At 47.3% G+C, this 22,689-nt stretch overlaps 1 protein-coding gene across 2 annotated transcripts in view; it reads right to left on the reverse strand.

Annotated features, from left to right (window-relative positions):
• Fhos (Formin homology 2 domain containing) overlaps positions 1-22,689 on the reverse strand; it is a 170,332-nt gene that overhangs the window by 40,439 nt on the left and 107,204 nt on the right. For both annotated transcript variants that reach the window (XM_076808747.1, XM_076808748.1), the window contains exons 3-5: positions 15,876-15,934; positions 5,714-5,781; positions 2,317-2,422 (exon numbers count right to left, since the gene is read on the reverse strand). In XM_076808747.1, the coding sequence (XP_076664862.1) occupies positions 2,317-2,422; positions 5,714-5,781; positions 15,876-15,934 (233 nt within the window). The remainder of the gene's footprint in view (positions 1-2,316; positions 2,423-5,713; positions 5,782-15,875; positions 15,935-22,689) is intronic.

Below are 22,689 nucleotides of genomic sequence, written 5' to 3' on the forward strand. Positions count from 1 at the left end.
CTGCACTAATCATTGGCACTCCTGATTAAAAGACCAAATATTAAACAGTACAAGCTTAGAAACTACTTTTTTACAATTTCTTATTTTTCTTTCACTACAACACTGCAAAGCCCAGTAATCGAACTACACATTTTACATCTGGCAACACCACAAAGTGGAAGAAAGGGCTGAGTTTTAAGCATTTTCTTAAAATTTTGATAAGGGGTAGGTAAGTATATTTTGTCGCTTTGTAACTAAGTAATGGACTGAAATACAGATTTACTAAGTGTTGTAGGAACTGAATAGTGAATAAAATAGTCTACTTAAACACTTTAAACCTCCTTTTTAACTACAAATATGTTTTTCTATATAACCTCAAATTTTAGACTGCCAATGATTGCACTTTTATGTCTATTTTTGTTTTTCATTGAATATTTTTAAAATAAAAGATTTAATAGGAACCTCAAGATGTTTTATTTTAATGATAAATCCATAATCATTGATAATAACTGAAAATTAATACCACGTAAAAACTTCACAAGAAAGTATAGACATTCCACCCAAAACGACATTTGAAATGAACCCTTAATGTCCACTCGAGGCCGACAGTCCCCAAAAGAGCAGGTCAAGCTTTCCACATCTGCTAGCCGCCAGCACTTCTATCTACATCGAGAACGGTCGTCTTTCCTAATTAGCGATATATTTCAAACTCCTTGTAGCCGTCTCTCGGGGAGACAAATTGCACGGAATACGAAACGACTCCGAGGGTCGTTGCAACAAGAAGGAAGCAGCAACGACATTTCAGCTCGGGGGGGAAAGAATACGAGCTCGGTTCCTCGCGGGCATAAGGTTTTTCCCGCTCGAGAAGTTTCAGGATCCCGAGGTCTCTCGGGCTCCCGTGGGATTCTTACGGTATACAATACACTCGAAGTCTCGCAAAATCGAAGAAGAGAGCGCGGCCCTCCCGTTCGTTATCGGAGACGGAAGAGAGACCGGAGACGAGCGCAAAGCCACAAGTGGGTTGCGCGGCGCAACTAGCCTCTCCTCGACCGGAGCGACGCGAGGCGGAATTGGTCTTCTCGTGCGTTGTTCAACCGGGAGGTTTACGAAGCACTCGAGAGAGCGAAGCCTGGACGGGCTGGCGTCGTCGTTCGGAGTCGTGCCACTCGAAGCACGATCAAAGGGTGCATTCATAATCTGCAACGCGTCGCGGTTTCACGAGTAGACCCACCGCGCTTATGCGTGCTGCTTCTGTAAACAAACGAGCGTTAACGGCGCAGCTTCCGCGCCTATCCTGAGGAGACGCGTCCTCCATCGCTCGTGCTGCGGGAAATACGCAATCCGACGTGGAAAGTCGTTGGTTACGGGCCGGAAGGGAAGAGGGAGAGACGAGACGCGCGTCTCGGGCTTGCTCGGCTCGGCGGAGGCGTTGATGCGACGCTCGTTACGTGTTGTTAGCTGCATTACGACGGTGTTATCTTATCGCTGTTTACGACAGCATCGAAGACGTACGACGCTCTGTCGCGTACGCCGAGAAATCCTCGCCCCGAATGCACCCGACTCGACACCAACTGCGCGCGCTACATTACGGATCGTAGACGGCCGCGCTCGTCCCACCCGCGCCAACGCTAATTCCGATAGGATGCCACTGATACCGCTCGAGCCTGGTATTAAACGGAGTCTGTTTTCGCAGGGGCTTTCTTTCGAACGGTTCTGTGGGGTCGCGTCGTCAACTGTCGAGTGGAGATCATTTTAGATACCAGCCCTGACACGCTGGGGATTTAGCAAAGCAGAGTTTCAGATGATAGATGCGCCGTGTTTCATCAGCGATTATGTTGAGGGGGTGAATGAGATTGTAGCGTGATCATTGTATCCACTTTAGAAACTCTTGAACATCTAGGGAATGCTCACAAAGGCGGTATTCAAGTTTGCCGTGGCTAAGTGAACGGAAACAGTCTAAAAACTCTGTATGTTCAATTATTTTCTATTAGGTGTGCGAATTAAGTGATGAACTAGTAGCGAAGGGGATTCAGAGACAGTGACAAACAGGGCGAAGCATTTGTAGGAACACTTTTCAATACTTTTATGTCATGAATTTATCTCTGAAGTTATGCCTACACTTTGCGACACGCCCTGCACCTCGGTTTAGAGTAGAAAGATTGCTGAGTAACAATTTTGAGTAACTTCACTCCTTTTTTCTCAGCTCGTAAATATTTATGACTGCAGTTTGCAAGCTCTCGCGTTGGATGTCGAAAAAATGCACATTCTACGCGTTATTAGAAGCCTAGATGACGCCCTGCATGAAACAAACCATCGACAAGCTGGCAGAATACTCACCCCGTAGTATGTAATTTTGGTAATTCTGGTCGGCCTCGCTGCCGACCTTGATGAGGCAGGCAAGCCCGTCATTTTGCACAAACTCGTGTACCAGGTCCTTGTCCTCCTGCAAAACCAAAGTTTATGGTAAATAGCATCGACCGTGAAATAGGTCCCCGCTGCATAGGCGATCGACATTTATATCTAATTTATTCGCAGCGCGAAGAGATAGATTCTTAATCAACCGTTTCGCGTTCCCGAATTGGTGGCTACCTCGAAATTTCGATTATATTTAGAGGATCTTATATATGAGGCATTGAGAATAAAAACGGACAAACCCACATTTTTGCTAAATTGAGCTAGTAGCTATATTCCAATAAGCTGTAGGTACTAACATAAAATAGGAATATAAAAATAAAGATTATTAATTTTCACTGTGCGTTAGTCCGTTTTTGTTCTCAATGCCTCATAAGAAAGAAGATTTGTACTTTCCTTTCTGAAGCATACCCTGGAGCAAGCAATGATTACAAAATTGACACAGTTCTCTAGCACCTAAGCAGCTGAATCCTAATCGTCTTACTAACACACAGCATATAAAGTCGAAAACGAACCCAGACATTCTAGCCCATAAGAGCTCGCGATTTATCTCGATATTCCCATCGGAGCCAGCCAGAGGGCCGGCAGGGGGTAAATGGGATTAGTTATGCCGCTTTGGGCGCGAAGTCGCGGGTATAATGGAAAATCTTCCAAGTTTGATTAAACTAGGTCGTTTCCAAGGCGCGAGCGTGGTCGGCCCTCTGAGCAGGCCGTTTCGCGATCTTGTCGGAGCCCCGTTGTTCGCGGCCTGGGCCTCTGGGCTGCTCCAAACACGGCGGAGTTCTCGCGAGAATCTACTCGAATGTAGAGCCGATTAGCTGGTCGGATTAAGAAACGAAATTGAACGTTGCAGAGGCGATTCCCTGATAAGTCCGACTCCTCGGCGGAGAGATTCCGTTCGGCTGGGTGGATCCAGCTGAATCTCGAAGGAGGGCCGAGGAACGGGCGTGTAATTAATTTCGCAGCTACCCGGCCTGATAATTGAAACGATAAGGTATCGCTCGAAGGAAGGAAGAATCCCGGAATTGTTTTCGGGGGGACTCCGTTTGCGCGCCAGTTGCATCCCGGTGCAACGTGCACGGCCTTAAGTTGAATGAATAACTTCTCTCTGGCTGGGATAAATACTTTTTGGATCTCCTATCCCTAACAATTCGAGCAAAGTGAAACTGTTCGATTCGGTGACTGTGTACCTCTCGCCACTCCTTGCTTTGATTTGGCTCCAATTTCAATAAGGTAACGTGGAATACAATGGATGAATAGTATTCTTGATATTGATTCAATTTGATGTCATTACATTTCACAGGAAGCAGTAAAAGCGAAACGTATTAATTAAGGGGGATTCTCGTCTAACAGCCCTAAAGTACCTAACTAAAATTTAAGAATTTTTTTTAAAAAACTGTTGGTAGTATTGGATTTTTGAGCAACTCTTTTGGAATATAAGGAGGCATCTTTGAACTAGCAGAAAATATTTTTTTACATCGATTCTTCCTGTTATTTATTAATTATTGTGGAATCTTGTCCACCTCTTCGACGATGTAACTCCTGTTGGCGGGATGTGTAGCACCTATCACAGCATGATTGCAAACAACTAGAGGTTTCTTAAAGTTAGATAGTTTACGCTGGAATTGGTCCACTTTAAAGAAAAAAATAAATAAAAAATTGAAAGAGTTATAACGTTTGAAAGATTCTTTATATCGACGAAAACAGTATTATAAATTAAAACTAAAATTAAAATTTTAGGTCCAGTACCAGCGTAAATTATGTAACTTTAAGAACATTTTTTTCTTTTTGCAATCGGGTGACTGATAGGTACTACACCTGACGCCAACATCGCCGAAGGGGTTAACGCGATTCCACAATAACTAATAAATAATAAAAACAATCCACAAAAAAAAATTCTACAAGTTTAAAGACGCCTTCTTATATCCCACAAGAGTTTACTGCAATTATTAACAATAGTTTTTTCCAAAAAAATTCATAAATTTCGGGGGCTGTTACACGAGAAGCCCCCGTTAACTGTATCCCCAAAGCAATGGTCACTTTCATCCTTATCAGATATTAGTCGATAGCACGATTGTTCCAGACAAATAAGAAATGTAGAATTTAAAACTGAAGACGAAAGTTCATAATAAACGAAGCAATCCCACTACCTGCGGCTAATAACAGAGATTATCGGGAGTTTTGAACTCGCTCCATTCATCACGATTCTAATATAATTCTGCAACAAACTCATCCATTACTTAAGTACACCGATGGCTTCCGAGTGTAATGGGATTTCTTTCGACGAGGAGTTTCCCAACTCCGACCGAACTCCACGGAGGAGGAATGCCTCTGCCGGCCAGCTAATTGCGAGATTTAATTGTCGGTAGCAAAAAGAGGCAAAGAAAGCGTGGGGCTCTCGAATAAACACGCTCCTACGGGGAGTTTCCTCCTTCCCGTTCCGGAAGCGGAAAAGCGTCCGAAAAGTTGGAACACTCGGGCGTCCAACGGGGATAGTTCCGCGATCGGGTCCGCTCCAGCGTCGCTCGATAACTCGATGGATCGCCCACGCGATAGATCCTCTTTAATTAAATGCCATTGAATACAGCCACGCCGAATTGCATCTTGCCCCGATGCGAGAATAAACCGATTAAGCGTCCCGAATTTCCGCTGATTCGACGGGAAACATCAAATCCACGGATCGAACGGCCCAAATATTCCTCATCGTCGATACAAAAACAAAAAAAAAAAAACGTTTCCATTCACTGAAAATGTGGAGAACCGGCGCACACGGGGTACATTCGCGCATCCTGCTCGGATTACGCGATACCACGGGTGTGTAGGTATCGTAGCGCACGGATATTCTCAGCTGTCGCGTACAATGCCGGTGAAAATTATTGGAATTCAGCGTGCATGCTCTGCGCCGAGGAATAACGAATTTGCGAGACAAAGGGCCGCAGTTATCGAGATAGGCGGGGTAGAAAGGGACCACGGGCAGAAGGAACCAGCTGATGGGGGGGAGGGAGGAGGAGGAAGGATAAAATGCACTCGCTCGAACCGCCATGCAAATATTTACTCGTCGAGCGAGTAGCCTTGCGTAAAAATAGCCAATGTCTGCCTTCTCTTCCTCCCTCGGCTTCCATCTCTTTCTCCCCTACGTCTTCCCCTCTTCTAGCCTCCTTCGCTCTTTATAGAACCCCCTTTTCCCCGTCTCTCTTGTCCCTTTCTCTCTGCGTATCAGTGCCCTTCCTATAGTCGTCTCATTTGCACGGGTTCGCGCCCGTATCTCTCTGTCCCCGTTCGGCCGCCGTGTTCCCGCAGGTATCGCGAATTGTAAACTCACCTGGAAGATCTGCTTGAGGGAGAAGAGGGCTCGTCGCAGCTCGCGGCCCTCGCTGTTCAGCAATTTTTCTGCAACAGACAAGTAACACGTAACCATTTATTATAATAATACCGGAAAGTCGCGGAGCATTGTTCGGGATGGCATGAACCCGGACGACAGCCAGCTTGGGCTGGTTTTTTTTTTTGCCGAGGGGTTTGTTTTTCGAAAGGGTATTCGCTTGAAACGGTCGCGTCCTAACGAAGTGCACTTGGGTACGACGATTTTGTAGCTGTCGCTGCAAGGGCTGTTCAGCGAGCAAATACGCAAACGCGGGAGAGAAGCTATTCGTATTACGCTAAGCTAACAAAGCAACAGGAGATTAGGAAAACTTGATTGCAATGTGGTGCCTGTTTCTCCGTTGCAAGGAATGCAAAGTAACCTGGCCTGTGCTTATTGCACGTATTTTTCAGCGCTACTAGTAGTTAACGCGGTTATTAACAGAGCCCCCCCTTCGAATATATGATGTGGGTAATGTACTAAAACAGTAATGCAAGGTCAGTAATTACACTGGCATGGTAAATGCCGGCTCGCTTGGACATTAACGACTTTCCTCTATTTCCGAGCAACCTTAATGTCATTTTCGTTAAATCTTCAAACGAGCTCCGGCGAGTTTCTGCGTTCTAACGATGCCGCGAAAGAGCCTCGACGCTTGCGTTGAAAGCTGCAAGAGCGAGGGAACCGCAAGCCACCCGGAAGTTCGTTCAGCGTAGGAAGATCAGGAACAGCTGGGCGCTGCCGGTGCTTTTGTTTCCGAGGTTTGACATTGTCGACACGCCGTAGGGACTCGTTAATTATCAACTTTGCTTTCCGTCGGATTACGTCATTCGCCGGGGGTTCTGTGAGCGCGTTTCTTTCCCCACCGCGCACCTAACTCTTGCCTCGAACCGCAGCGAAGTTAATTAGGAGGTGCCCAGGCTTTCGTACCGCAGAAACGAAGGAAGTCCAACGATCGTTTTTCATTCCGAGAAGAAGAAAACAACGCCGACCTAAAGAGTTAATCACCATCGATTCGGCTGAAACGGTCTGGAATTTCGCGAGGAAACTCACGCACACCCATTTCACATCGGGACAATAACTCTCCGTCCCATTTTTCCCTCGCCAAAGATCATTCATCGGCCCCTAATTAGAGGGAAACCGGTAATTGAGTCCGTGATTAATTTTACACGACGAATTTTCGTCGGCTCCAATTCGCCGTTTCGCTTCTATTATCCCCCTTAGCCATCCCCCCACCGCACACTTTCTCCCTTCTCCGCTCGCTCTATCATTCTTTTTCAATCGCTGGCTCGACTGTATTACTAATAATTGAATTCCATTTCACCAGCGGCGCACTAAATTCAATTTCACGAGGCTCGGCGGCCGCGTCGAGATTTTCCAGCCTGCTGGAAATCCACGGGCAAAAGGGATAAAAAAAAGAGAGAACAGGCGCTGGGGGTGCGCAAGAGGAAAGGGCCGTTATGCGACGTTCGCCCGGCGAAAAATCGGAAAATGCATTATCGCACGGGGGAAGGGGGGAGGGGTGCTGGAAAGGGGGCTGGAAGGGAGGCTCGAAGAAATACGCGCGAGAGCCGCGTCGCCGTATAAAGAAAAGAAGAGCCGGAATCTGTCGGAGTCAATTTTACGCGGCGCTCCCGCGATACATTGATTGCACGGTGCCGATCATGCGTCTGAATACACGCTGAATCCAGCAGCTCCCGGGCTGAATGATAATAATTGTCCCCTATAGCAACCGACGGAGATGAATAATCTCGTATTGAACGTTCATGGTCGGTTTAATTCTCCCAGGCTATTTCTATTAAATGCGTCTTTTTAATCCGTTGACAGAGATTGCAGCGAAGAGTTAGATATAATATTCTAATTATCGTTTGAATGATAATTATAGGCATTTTGACACAAATAACGGATATTAAATATATGTAATAACGAATTATTGTGGCTTGGGAAAGATGATTTAAATAAGGGAGAGAAGGGAACAGAAGAATGAAAAGTGGTCCGCGGGGCTCGGCATCTCGTATTTTTATGAAACCCGAGACAACCATCCAATTGAGCTAATTTCCATACCGGCGAGTCGACGCGGTTCGTAAATTCGCAAGGGCGACTCCCGTTCAAGGACTTCCACTCTGTGGATTTATCACTACCCATTGCCTGACGTCTCTTAACGCATTGTACACGTTGCGTCGAACCACGTGCTATCGCGTTATTGACGCGCGCTCGCATAGATTCCGTCACATCTTTGCTAATGTGCTGAAAACTAACGGGACGCCGGGATTTACCGAGAAACAGGAAGGAGCTGAAGATTAATGCGCGGGTATCTTCAAGGTCTCTGACAAATGTCACTGATTTGCATACTCAGAAACGGGTATTCCACGTTCTTGACAATTCCAGGGAATACTGGTCGAAAACATAGTCGTCACGTGTTCACGAATTCTGCAGATCCATTTTTCGCGAACTCGAAACCTGTTTTACGTAATTGTATGTGGTTTAATGTGCGTCATTGATAAGAATTTAATTTCAAACGATGATAGAAAAGATCCATGAGAAACGAAGGTCGTGTTCGCGGCTCGTTTACAATTAGAAAGCGATTCGTGTGTAATTTCACGAGCGTCGTTTAGGAACGATGGTGTATTCGCGTTACAGACGATGACTGCAATCTTATGCCACTATTAAGTAATATCATCCGCTAAAGACCACGTCTGCTCGGCGTTTCTTGAATCACCGGTTTGCGGCAATCGACGTCTGGTCTATGAACGAAGAATCTACTCTTCCTGGGAATATCTTTCTTCCTGAATAAGTGTCTGACATATTTACGCCTTTTCTACTTACGCGCCTATCAAACACTTTCCTCTTCCGATCCTTGCATACAGAGATTTTATTCTGGAATCACGACTCGGAGGATGTAGCGAGATATTTCAGATCCTTCGATCCTCAGAGTCTCAAAGTCCCAAAACCGCAGAAACTCAAAGCTCCGCTTAAGAAAACGTTCGAAGAGAAAATAGACTTTACCGGTCCCTTTCAATGTTTCACAAAGTATCTTTAAACCTTTCTCTAACTTCTCCTCGCCCCTGAAAACAAAACTCCCCCTCTGCACCAACCGCCCCCCAATACATTGCAAGCATCCCTCATGTGGATCAATCGTAGGAGCATCGAAAAAAAAGTGGATTCTCCGCGGCTGGATGGAAATAAGCGTCGATACGGCGGCGAGGCGTACAACCTTCGCCGCAAAAGGGACTCGCTGGCTCGCAGGGGCGCGTACCGTTCAGCCGCGAGGAAAAATATCGTTTTCATTCATGCGGTCTTATCCAGCACACGCGTGTTTCTCTCTTTCGCGCGGCCACGCCCTTGTTGCTGGTCGAGTCACGGTCCGCGGAGCCCAATTCGCGACTCCTTTCGCGGAAAAGGAGGCCCGCGCGACCGCATAATCGCCCGCTATCACGCGATCTTTAAATGCATTATGCATGCATGCAAGCGGAGGGAGTCCAAGGGCGGGAGAGAGACGGACGTACCGCGAGCGCAGGTAATTAGGAATCGCTGTAGGGGCCGTACGCAAGACGAAAGAGCGAGGAACCGAGGGAGGAGAGGGCTGAGAAAGAGAGTAGGACGAGAGATAAGGAAACGGCTGGTCCGAGAGAGAGAGAGAGAAAGAGAGAGAGAGAGGTGGAAGGACCCATCTTCTAAGAATAGCGGTCCCAAGGCCCTCGGGCCCTTGGCCCCTTCGTAATCAGTGACCATATAAGCAGAAGCCTTTCTCCTTCTCTCCTGCAAGCGCGCCACGCCGCGCCGCGCCGGCTCCTCTCGGTCCGCGACGTTAAGCAAGCCTACCGACTCGTAACACCGCCGCCGCTCCAACTACGCGGATCCTCTTCCATTCAGTCTCTACGATAGCAAGCGTGTACAGGAGCCCGCGTGCAGTTGCAACACCGAAAATCGAGAAAGCGAAAACAAACCTCCCTCGACTTCGAAATCGTCGCAGACCTTGGCAACTGCTGTACGTATTTCCCAGCTAGCTACAAACTACCCGACCATGCCATTTCATTGTGATTTCGACTCGCTATTAGATGGTCCGTTCATAGTGCGGCGAGCAGCAACCGTGGCTGAGATTTATGTGCAGGAATGATAGCTGTAGCGATGACGGTTAACGACTGTAACAGTTGGCACGCAGAGCGCCTAGGACGGATCTTGTTAACTGCGCTTAAACTCCGTTATTATGTCTCGTCTCAATCGAACACACTTTGTCGAACAATCTAATATCGCGCGCTGAGCAGTTTTTTACGAGCGATCCCGGGACCACGATGGAGAGAAAGTTTCCTAGAGTTTGCGGCGTCCGACGAGGAAACGCCGGTTTTAATTGGACAGTTTCCGCCCGAGGCAGCAGGCTATCAGAGACGTGAAAAAGTTCCCTGATAGCCGCTCGCGGCGGTCGCTTTCAAGGCGAAGGGTTTCGCGACTGGCGCTTGGAAGAAAATCGCGAGGTGTTGGCTGCGTTGCGCCCGACGCGATCTCGAGCACGCTCGCTGCTCGCGCAAACGGCTCACGTTACTGGCTCCGCGCGATCATGGCCGGGCAACTTTTTAATTAATCGAATGCATCTATAGGACGAATTAATTCCATGTTGGGGCGAACTTCAGAAGGCAAACAACTTCTGCCACGGCGTACTCGATGCAAAGCAATTATCAGCGAGTTATCAACGAGATGGAGATGCGTCCGTGCAAGTTTCTCCTCTTTTATCGAGAAAAAGTGTTTTGTAATAAAGACAGTGGAGAAGCTCGCTGGATCCTTCAAGCTTTACGTTACGAAACGTCCTTTATAGGAAAACGAAATGGGGATATTGATTCTGCCCTTTGGGGAACGAAATATTCCTGGAACGCGAGCTTGGATACTGAAATTATAAGAATTCGTTTCAGTGGAACTCGACAAAATGGAGAAATACCTTCAGAATAATCGAGTTACCAATTCTTCCTACGCAAAAGAGATTTACTCGGTTTTTTAATGACGAAAATGGTAACAAGATAGTAACAATAGTAAGAAGACGCTTGAAATATTAAAAAAAAGTTAGTAATGTAAGAAATTCGCCGAATTGTTTCAGTTCCACTATGTTCCAATCGTAAAACCTGAAGTTATCAAACCGAACAACTCTTTCACAAAGAATCTCGAGAAAAATTTCTAACAAATCTGTCGAGTGTCATTTTAATCGACCGAGGCATGCTCGGCGCGCTCGAGGATAGTCGTTTGTCTGGCAGAAGTCGGGGGAAACGTGCAAGATGGAATCTACTTGAAGGCCAAGCTCGGCTGCAGCTGCTGAAGAGGCGCGAAATCTGATTCCGCGTGTCGCATGTCGCGTGATGCGTGCGAACCGCTCTCGAAGCGTTTACGCGCGAAACGTCTGGCCGTTCGCTGGCGAAATGTTCGTCGACGAAATTGGCCGCGCGACACGCGAGATTCCGCTGGCCTTGCTCGAGGACCCGGCTGGCAAAACGCGGTCATTAACAAGCAAATTACTATGTACTAACGGAATCAGGGGGTTTTACAAGCGGAACTGGCATCGCCTCGAGGTAAGATCAGGCCCAGCAAATCATTACCGCGAGACGATTATGTCCGCCACATGCTGTGTATCCCCGGTAATAAGCGGGCAAACATTTCGGGCCTCGTTCCGCTCTCCTGGGATTTTGCATACAAAAACTGTACTGTAATCGTGGGAAGAAAGAGTGACCGGTGGAGTGTCAAAAGTTGAAACGAATTAAAATGAAATGCGAGATCTCTGGCAGAGGAGAAGCGTGCTCTTTGGTTGGCAGTAACACAGTAAAAGAACTTCCGAGGACTCTCCAAGCTTCCTCCCCGGCAACAAGCAGGCAAACACCGAAGAATATTTCCTTCGAAAAGTAAATTCAGACGCGGGGAACGCAAAGAATAAACAGCCAGATAGAAGAAACTTCCCAAACTTCGAAAGTAAACCAGCCTTCGGAATTCTGTTGCGCAACAGAGTTCGGATGATCGAAGATAGGTACTCGAGACTCTAAAATAAAAGTCGTTCAGAGGCGAACGGATGGTTTCTGCCGTCGATCGGAAGCAGAGACAGCCGACGTTCATTATGGACCGTAATTTCGTTCATCGGCGGGCCAGACAGCGGTGAAACGATTACGAGGACATTGTCGAAGAATTAGACAGCGTTAATCCCCGCCGATGATAATTCGCCGTCGGCGTGGACGTGGGCAGACCGTTCCCGTCCGATAAAATATAGATAAGGGCAGGAAGCGAGGAGCGGAGTGAAATATCGGGAATAAGCGAAACGAAGGGCCGGAAGGTTTCGCGAGGACCGGGGGTACACGAAGAACCGTTAAAATATGTAAAACGGCACGGTCCACTTCGGCCCCCTCGCGCCTTTCTCCCGCCCTTTTCATCCTGCTCCTTTTTTCCCGCCGCTTATTCTGGACCTTCGATCATCTCCTCCACCACCTTCGCAGGGTTCAACGAACGGCTACGGCCCGCAGGTGAATTCTGCCAAGGGCCAGACGAACGGATTTCGCGTCGCTCGGTTCGCCAGAGGGAAACGCGAACCGTGCAGAACCCAGTCCACATTCAATTATGTGAAATTCGCCTACGCGTTGTACATTATGATTTCTTTCAAATGACAGCCTCGAGGAAGCAGGTAATTAATTGTTGAGAAATTTCTGGTTTCTCTTCACCCCAGATATCGAACTTAGGTTCTTAATCATTATCCTTAATTATGATTCGTGTAGTGAGCTTTACAGATGTCAATGTACACACTTCAGTGCATAAAATAAAATTCAATCCAAGCAGATATTGCTCACTATATGTCGTTTATTCGTGCACGTAAATTTTGATCTTTGACAATACCACTTTGCGTGTCACGCCTTTTACAGTCCAGTGCATTCTCGTTTTATCTCGCGACGTTTTACCTCCATTCGCAGAATCCACATACACGTACGCGATGGCATTCTAGGCAACAGCTTAATCGCTGTTAATTACTCGTCACCTACTTCCCTTCCCTCGACGGACGCATATATAATTAAAGGCAACTCGACGACCGATTTCAGACGTAATAACAAGTTGAGCGAGCGCAGCGAGACTCCGTCGCGAGGGTCTACCATGCGCATAATTCTTATAATACCTACCAGCAGAAAAAGAATTTCCATTTAAAACGATAGAGCCTGTGCATTAGCATTCCCCGTGTGCCAAGCGTCAACGCATTCGGCGTAGCAAGCGGCACCCTCCAGGGAATAGAAAAACAATACGTTTGAAGGAACTCGACCTCGTAAGCTAATAATTAAAAGTGCGTATAAGACAGAGTGCACCTTAAGAACTTCGTACTTTTACGATTCATCTTAATCTAGCACAGCTCGGAACAATTATGTGCACTTGTAATTACTCCTTGTGAGAAAACAAGAGTCCACATCACGGGCAAACCTCGTGACCGGGGTATTAAAGTATCTCGATGGTTATTCAGCTCTAGATAGAACTGCGGACAATGAATTTCCTTGTCGAAGGCTGTTTCATCGCAGCGCTGCAAAAAGTTGACAGCAGTCGCAGAGTTAAGTGTCTCGGTGTAAAAAAACTTTCTGAAACTCAGAGGTCGTCGTTTCCTTGGAAAAAGTGCGATTCAAAGGTTCCATCCGAGCGTTTTGCAAGGACGAGCTTGAGCCTCGCGATGCAGGCGCGCGATGAACGGCATGCCCGAGATTGAAGGCTCCCTCGGATACGAGGACAATCACGATTGCAGTTAGTTAGATCAGTTACACTTGTACAAGCACAGGCAGCCGTGAGTGTATCACGGAGCATGAAAGCGACGCAGTCACGCTCACGGCTGAAATAACAACGCGTCGCGATAAAATTCGCGCCCGGAACTTTTTATCAAGCCATCAGAAGTTCGCCCGGAATATATTGGGAAACAGGCCTCTTTCTGTGCCGCTAATACACGGCCCGAGGAGAATCGCCCATTGTCTCTTAAATTTCGCGAGTGAAGAATCCGTTTCACCGAACTTTGCTTTCGAATTGCGTTGGTCGTTTGAGAAATCCCCGTGTGCCTGATTCTTCTAATTGCATGTTGCTTCTTCGCCGGTGTAAATGAATTAAGAGATAACCAGCCACGCTATTTCAATCCAGGTATTCTGCGTATATTACATAGAATCACTACTGGCACCATTTCACGATGTAAAGTTCAACATCTCCCCCTGTAGAAACACAGCAGCCAAATTTTTTTAATCAAATAAACATCGACGATCTTCTTTCAACGTCCACCCCCGAGCCACGCGTAACCGCGACGACAACGGACCATTTATTACCTTTCCACGTTATTGAGCCCCCCATCCCTGCAACCTGCGTCTCTCCCGTTTCCCGGGGATCGACAAAATAAGATGTTCCGCCGGCGCTCCTTATCGCCTCACGGCGATCAATCTCTTTTTACCAGGAAAGGGCGCTGGAGTGTTTCGGGCGCGCGGCAGCGACGGCGGGCGGTTACATTTTCGTCGACAGCGAAAAACGTCGAGACCATTTTCGCGGTGATTTCGTGGAAATCTCGTCGCGTGCCGCGCGATTCAATTTCCCTCGTAATAGTCTTATTTAACGGGGGCCGAGCGCGTCTCGGGGGAAAAGACGGTTCCGCGGCAGACGACTTCTTCGCGGCCGGGTCGCGCCCCTCGACGCTCCGCGACTCGGGGGATAATTGCGCGCGACAGGCGCGAGGAGGGACCGCAAAAATACCTTCCACGCGAATGCAGGAACGTTTAATTACGAGGGTATAATTGCCCGATGAAAATTGACGATCCCTCCGAGGACGGGGGCAACCTTGACGTAATAGCTTTCCCAATTGCGCCGCGTTCACGACCACGCGTATTGTTGAGCATCCGACGACCCAGTTTTTCACGGGTGCGCGGATCGAGAGAAAAATCCCATCGTTAAGAAGCTGATCGTGTATTCGCCGTGGTACAGACCTAAATTCGCCCCGCGACCCCATGGAGAAGAAACTGCGACGAGGCGGTCAGCGGTGGTACACGGTTTTTAGTCGGGATTACGATGCGGTTAACCATCAACCGTCACGGTGATTAATGGCCTATGCCCCCCTAGCGAAGCCCTAGAGTACGATTTTTGCCGGGGCTACACTGTTCTGCACTTTATACAGTAGTCATTACTCTGTGCGACGTTTTCATCGAAAGTATTATCTCGAACACTAATCCTACATTAAATCTTCGTACCATCACGGTGCGTGGAACCTTGTCCTGAATGCATATAAAATTCAGTCGTTACCTGTTAGAATAAAGTATCCCGAGATCCGGTATACTTAAGCGATTGATATTAAATTTAATTAAACACTGGTAGAAAGCGTATAATAAATTAGCGATTCCTTCGAGTGTTCTCATTGCATGGTTGATTTGTGATTCTAATATATAATTCTCTTTAATACCATCTCTGATACTATGAATCGAGTAGGTATTCATAAAGAGATGAGCAGCGTTCGTTTAATCTCGCTTTAATACTCTGCCATTTTAATTGGATTATGCACATGCAGAAGAAGAAATGTTTCCAGGGGCCCAATAATGACTCTCATTAGCATTACGCAACGTTTAAATTGTCATTAGCAGCTTTTCCATTTTGTAATTTGTAAATTACATCATTGTACAGGAATTTACGAGTCTCTTTAGCAGTAATTTATAATTCCTGACCTTTCAACGACTCTATTAGTACGTACCTATTCAATCATGTTGAAATGGAAGTTTATAAAGTGAACGATGCATCTATAGCCCATAAAGTTAAGAGATTCCGCAGAATAGGTTCCGATGGTATTAAAGACACTCTATGCATACGCAAAAATCTGTCTAAACTTCCCTTCGACCACCACTGTACATATACACCACCCGCCTAGACGGTTAGCACGTGATTGTGGAACCTCAAGCACCCACGGAACATACTAAACCGATGTCGCTGGTCGACACCGCGATAGATCCTCGGCAGACGAGGAAATCTTTATCGAGCATCAGCCGAAACATAGTAAGTGGACCTAGATTCGACCCAGCGATGCCAGTTAGGGGTCGAGGAATTGTCTCGTGTCAGATGATCCGCCGAAGTGGATCGTGAGAGGCTGCGGTTAGATTCGAATCAGGGATCCGATACTCACCGATGATGGTGTGCACCCTCACGGACAGCTGTGTCCTGAGAACGATCGAGTTCTTTCGGCTGCAACAGACAAAGAGGAAGAACGAAATTAGTGACGGTGGGAATGTGTGCCTCCGTAATAAGCAGAAAACACGATCAATCAAAAACATCTACGTTAACATCTTTAACGCGTCGCACACTACTCCAGCGACATTTAAAAGTGTACCACCCAGGTACGCCAGAATATCCAGGAGCATTCGTCCCACGCGCATCGGACATGAGTTGGAGGAACGAAGCTCTTCTACAGCTATTCCAGTCGAGTCGATACTTTTAGTACCGTACGTCCAGCATCCGATCGCCGCGGTATGCAGCAACAGGACCGACGACGGAAGACCGACGCGCGATAAAAGTGGGTTAAGCATCCGAGCGACGCACGGCTCGGTCCCGCGGATGGAAAAGCATCGGGCGACGCAACCGCGTAATTATGTCTTACACCATAGACGGCCGCTAATTATTCGTGGCCGCGAATTAATCGAGCCTGGTAGCCGGTAATTACTTAATTGGGCCTGCGTGAGCGCTTGCACAACCGCGGCGCGCACGATTTGATACGAACTGGGTTAGAGCGGCTGCTCCCCCGCCCGGAATCTGCCTCGCGCACCTTGGCTAGTGGCGAACTTTAAGGCCCTGCGAACCTTCCCACGCCACGCGTCCCTGAGAAACTTACGGCGACCGTGTAGACAATGGATTTCAGAGTCAGAAGAAACCGGGGACGAAGGAGGAGGCGGCGAAGGGACACGGGGAGGTGGCCCGCAAGTAGGAGAGGACGAAGACGAACGCGAAGATACGGCGCGGCGTTCGCCAGCGTCAAACGCATCCGGGGCGAAAAAGTCGGGTACGGTACGCGCGTTAATAATGTTTCCGCTCGTTAAACGAGACGGGGCACCGATTACGCGTTCCGCTTTTCCCACACGCGCAACAGCGACCCCCCTCTATGGAAGTGTAACTCGGGGAACACAGTGCACGCTGCTGATTGCGATTCCGACGGGGCCCCAAGATCGATCTGTGATTACAGTGTCTTCGCGAACACTTCAGGCCGCGATGAGAAATCGCTTCGCACCTGGTGCGAAAAGCTAAGCGGCCTGCGTGCTCGTTCTGTTCAGGCAAATGGCGAGGGAGTCTCTCGAAGCGCGTGAAATTTAACGCGGTCGAATTTGGGGCGCAGGCGTTGCAAACACCAGTTGCAAGGATAACCGTGGTGATACTTATGGTTGCTGGCTTGTGGGGGATAATATGCAGGGCAGATGATCCGTAGACTTGATACAGATAATTCAGGGGTTCTGGAGACTCGATAAAGATGACAAAGGACTTGCAGGGTATGATGCGGATGATGGAGGTTCCGTTTGAGTAGAATTTCTAGGTATAAAACCTGTAGGGCATGATATATGTAGTTTGCCAGTGTATGATCCATGATCAATAATGGCTTGACCCATATCTATGCGATAGTTCAATGACTCGATCCGCAACACCGAGTCTTCTAACATCCAATTCCATTTCGTGCACCATCAGGCGAAACCTATCTGTACCAGCCTCCACAGCTCGAAAATTGCCTATTTTACCTTCTGCTGTGTACACGCAAAATAGGATTGTACTGTTGGATGCAAGAAGAGCCTCAGTGCCAAAAATCAGATTCGAGAAAAGTGGCTCTAAACGTCTATCTGTGAAGTTGTTGCAAAACTCTCTATAATGTTAAAAAATTTTATATATCTCCTCTGTAGTTGCATTACTACAATCGGAATTATGTAATCAATTAATCAGTGAAATTAATTTTAATTATGGCCCTCTCAGGCCCTTCTTGCATAAAATGGAGAAATATAGAAAAAATTGTTGTTTTTTAACACTATTTTATATTATTTATTTAATACTTGCATAATATTTGAAAAGAATATAGTCATAAAAATAGTCATAGGTCGTGTCATATTCAGGTTGATGTATGTTTGGCTTAGATACGAGTTAAGTCAGTTGGTCAACATCGATTTCCAAAATTTACCATAGCTCTCTGAGTTTTAAAGATACGGCAATGAAATTTAGAGGGAAATGTAGAAAAGAATGAGGAATCTAATTACGCGTTTTATGCAAAAAGGGCCGCAGTGTCCTTCGGTCGTTCTTGCGCGCAACAGTACAATTGCGGTAAGTTACTTAATGAAAAGCGCGTCGCAGCGTCGCGCCAATTGTCGACGGCAACGAAGTAGCGGAAGCCGTCTCCAGCCGTATCAAAACTTGAAATCGCTTAGCTTCGCTTCGTAAATTGAATTTTTCCGTATTCATTTCGCGGCAAACGAACCTGCCCCGTCGCTCGAGGTAAATCGAAAATCGAGCGAAACAATCTACGCGGCTCCAAACAGTAGAGCGGCGCCAGGGAGCCATCAAAGTTTCGAATAATTCGAGTCGGGCGGCGTCATCGAGCTCTTCTAACCAGAACCGTGGGCCCGTGGCAGATTAAACGGCGGGCGTTAATACGCGAATTACGAAGTTCGTTATTGCGATTTGAAAATATTAAGAAGTTTTAAGCGATTCTGAGATCTCGCCCGCCCGGGGGACCCGGCGGAACTTTTGATCCTCGTCGCTCGCCTCGCGGCCCCGTCCGGCTATCCCGTAAACAAACCATTTCCATGAGAATCGAGGGAAAGAAGCCGAGGGAACGGGTCGTCGGACTCCCTTAAGAGAGCTAAAACGCGAGAGGGCCGGGAGGGAGGAGGGGCGGAGGTTGCTCGAATAAATTAAAAAGTTTCCGGCACGGGGCCAAGTTCAATGTCGGCTGGCTGGCACCCCGACGACGCGGACGTCATCGTCGTCGTTTACGTTTCCACATAAACGCGGCGTCTCTTCTTTTCCTCGTATTGTATTCAATCCGCGTTCCGCATAATTGCCGTGTATTGTTCCGCGGTAATTGCGCGAGAACAGACGTTAACAAACACGAGAGAGAACGCATACGCTGCCCCTCTCCCACGTAGAAAGTAGAATTTCAATCTCGCGGGGATCGAAATAGAAATTTCGAAAGTTACTTGAAAGACGCGACGAGGGGGGGCCAGAGGAATTGGATTCAATTCGCTCTGCGCCGTGGAATGTTGAAATTTAAACGAGCTAAAGATTCTACTCGCGGAAGGAACGGAGAACGGTGACCGCGAGGCTGCGAAATAGGACGAGGGAATGACGCAACGGGTGCATCGAATCCTATCTATGTTTGATCGAGAGATTTGTGGACTACGGGGGATTTCGCTGCGTTTCTGAGATCGATACATCCTTCTTTCGCGATGGTTATAAATGCATTTATGTGGGATGCGTGAAACGTAAGAAGGGATTAGTAGCAAGGAAGTTTATGCAGGGTATAAAATTAAGATTGTTAGAGGTTAATACATCTGAATACAAGTGAGCTAGCTTTCGAGAAGAGCATCGTGTGATTATGTTAATCCTTTTCTAAATGGAAGTACATACGTAGACCGTGCCTCATTGTGGTTTCCTTATGAAGCAACATGTTTTTAAATACCTACAGTCGTAGCGAATTTCTTGATCAAAATAACCGTGTATAATGAAATTAATGCGAGGTCATGATGGGAGAACAGTGGGTGAAAAGCAGGAAAAATTGCGAACTCCACTTTCTAAGTAACGTGTTTCTTTGAGACGTAGAACGGGCAAGTAGAAACGGCCTGTGTATGATCAGACATGTGTGAATTCACGCTGCAGGCGCGTCCCACGTTGAACCAATTATACGTACTCGCTTTTAATACACACATGTTAATGTCGTGTTAAATAAAGTTTACATCCTCTGCCCCGAAGCACAAATCAATTTTCCGTTCGATTTTTCCGGCAGTAATTACACTGCCACGCTATTGTTCCATCCCCCTTGTCGACGCAATATCGAGTCTCTGCGGTACCCTATCAGCGCGATACACCGCCTGGAAAAAAAGCCTGGAAGCGTCTATTTAACGCCACTTCATAACACCAAAAAGAAGCTGCCGCGTATTAAAGCCACTAGACGCGAAAGTATCGATAATCGGTATTCGGAGAAACTTTGCAGACTATCGGTCGCCGTCGTCAATTGAAAACCGTTTCGAGCCGAGGGTTATCGCGTCGAATCTCCACCCCAGCACGCTTCCTCCTCTCCGAAACCGTCGGCCTCGTCCTTTTTCCGCCCCCGTCCCGCCCGCCCCGTCCTCTCGACGGAGTCGCGATTAATGCGCCATTAAAGGAGATTGGAAATCCTTTCGTCGGGACTTTCGTCGCTGTGCTTACGAACGGCGAAGTTCCCACGAGCATCGGCACCGTCCAGGATTTTGCATTCCATTTGCAAGGGAACGTTTCCCCCGACTGGTTTTCATTCTCCCGCGGGTGCACTCGGTGCCGACGGCAAGCTGGCGAACGCCCCCCGTCCCGACGAGAGGGTGAGAGATCGCATTTACATGGAGCCCCGGCTCCTGGAGTCGATCTCGAGGGCCAGCCAGCGCTCTCCACGATACGATTCGCTTGTTTTTCCGGGGGAACCACTCCAACAGCCACTCGCGCTAAGATCGAGCGTCTTTCGCATCCTAGAGATCCTGGGGACCCTAGCGGGCCTCGAGGGGTGCAGGCGAATTCGAGGACCGCGGGTGTATTAAACCATTTGGAACCGCGCGAGGAGCCCAGCTCGTGAAAGCTTCGCAGTTCAATTACACGTGTCTTCTAACCCTTCAACTACGGCGTCAAAGTATACGTGGGTAAAAGAGTTTATAATTTGTAATTTCATCGGTTTTGTAGCTTAGTAAATCTTGGTAGTGCTTGGTTATGAAATGATATAGATGGCGTCAGTGTGCAGGTTTATTTACTTCAATTCAAACGGACCATAGACCATGGTACAGATGAAACATCTTTGACCTCATTCTAGTTTCTTAGAATCGATTGAAATGGTTCTGTCCCTGTTTCGGAACTTCCAAGAAACGAGAACATTCAACGGAAGTACAGGCGACAAGCAGGTCATCCAGTTGCTAGGCATACCAGGCGTTCAACTAGTCAAGGGTAATTTCGTATTGTCGTTTAAAACGTCAACCTGTCAGACTTCGGCGAACGCAAACTGCACCGAGTGCGCCGTATTCAGCAGAATTGCGTTTCGAGGATCACAAGCTAATTGGACGGCCGGAAACTACGGCTGGAACTGCTTGAAACTTATCGAACATAGAGAAATTTTAAGCGGATCACCGAGTAATAGTGAGAATTCAAGAGTTTACCCTCGGAACTTCCGACTGTTTTCGTTACAATTTCGAAAGGGATTATCGAATCTGAAAAACTTTCACGATGATACGATCGTTGTATAGTCTCGAGTATTTCGTGCAGTTCGATGAAACTTTCAATATAATTAAGTTTCAGTTTCCATTGAAATTTAAGTTTAAATTCAGCTCGATGGGGTTGCACTCGAATTCGAGATGATTGAAATTTCAGGTAGGCCTTGAGGCAAACTTGAAGTATCGCGTGCTCTGAAACCTTGCAACCGCTGAATTTGACACAAGTTAAATATAAATTTATGACACACTTCTGCGGTACTAAATTCGAACGAAATCAACCCAAATTAAAGTTGAAGCAATCTCGAATTGGATTCAACGACGAGACTGAGCGAGTTCAATTTAAACTTGACTTAAACCTTCGTACAATCTAAATTAAACTCCCATTTCCAACTACCACAAGGAATCACTTACTGCAATCGAAGACGAGCTATTTGTACGCAACGAAATTAAAACCGGTGGAACCAAGGCATCGCAGCAGTTTCAGAATTTTCGGGAAAAATCGTCGAAGCCTCTTGAGCCACCGCCAAGTTGCACCCCTCTGCAGCGGGACGAAATTGCCAATTGGACCTGCCATCGTTCTAGCCACGATAAATCCGCGGAAAGGCTAGTCAAGTAGCGAGTATGTAAATTAGAATCGCCGACAAAAGCCTGTCGTACCTGCCCGCAGAATGCGCGTCGCTCAAAGATTTTCGAGAATCACAGTCGCAGTTAGCCGAACAAGAATATCAGGTTCGCTCTAAGAATTCTGGGAGACATAGCTAGAATATTCGACGACCATTACCTCGATATCTCGCTGCAAATATCTGAAACCTGGCAAACAGGTTTCTTTGAGTGGAACGCAGAAATTCATTCATTATTTCACGGAGCAGTACTTATAAGAAAACCCTAAAGCAACGTTCAGCCAAGCTATGGAGCCAATGTCCAGAAGAAAGGAGCTTACACTTGGGAGCATGAAGTGCCATACAAATATCTGAAGAAGTTACTTATACTCCCGGACCATCGAGTATCGACATCATCACCAGGCTCGATTGCGAAACGGCCACTATTCGGGTAGCTCCTCCCTCGTCAAATTATGCAAGAGCCCAGGCAGCACAACAAAGCACAAAAATAAAATATCTTGGCGAGGATCTGACCAAGCGGTTGAATCACTGCTAGGCTCGAAAACAAAATTCCACGTTTCCAAAGGAAATCGATGTGGACCCTCCACGTCGCAGAGCAGATGCCGAGCGGAAGGTGTAACGTACCGGTCCGGCTATTAGCAAGGTCATTCTTGTGATTTACCCGTGGTCGAATGACGAATTAATTATCCGCCTGCTCGTTCCGTTTGATCCCAGCGACATTCGCGAGGCGCGCGGGACACTGTCGATTAACGCGCGAAATAAGCGATCGCCGGCGACGAGCGAACGATTGCGCAAGAATCCTCTAGGCTAGGCAACGGAGGCGCGTAAGGTCGGCTCCGTCTACTCCTTTTCAGGCCATAAATCACTTGGGAATTAACCCTCCTAATTGGTCCCCTCCCCCGTT

Source organism: Andrena cerasifolii, chromosome 3 (assembly GCF_050908995.1).
Source record: "Andrena cerasifolii isolate SP2316 chromosome 3, iyAndCera1_principal, whole genome shotgun sequence".
In the NCBI taxonomy this organism is placed as follows: Eukaryota; Metazoa; Arthropoda; class Insecta; order Hymenoptera; family Andrenidae; genus Andrena; species Andrena cerasifolii.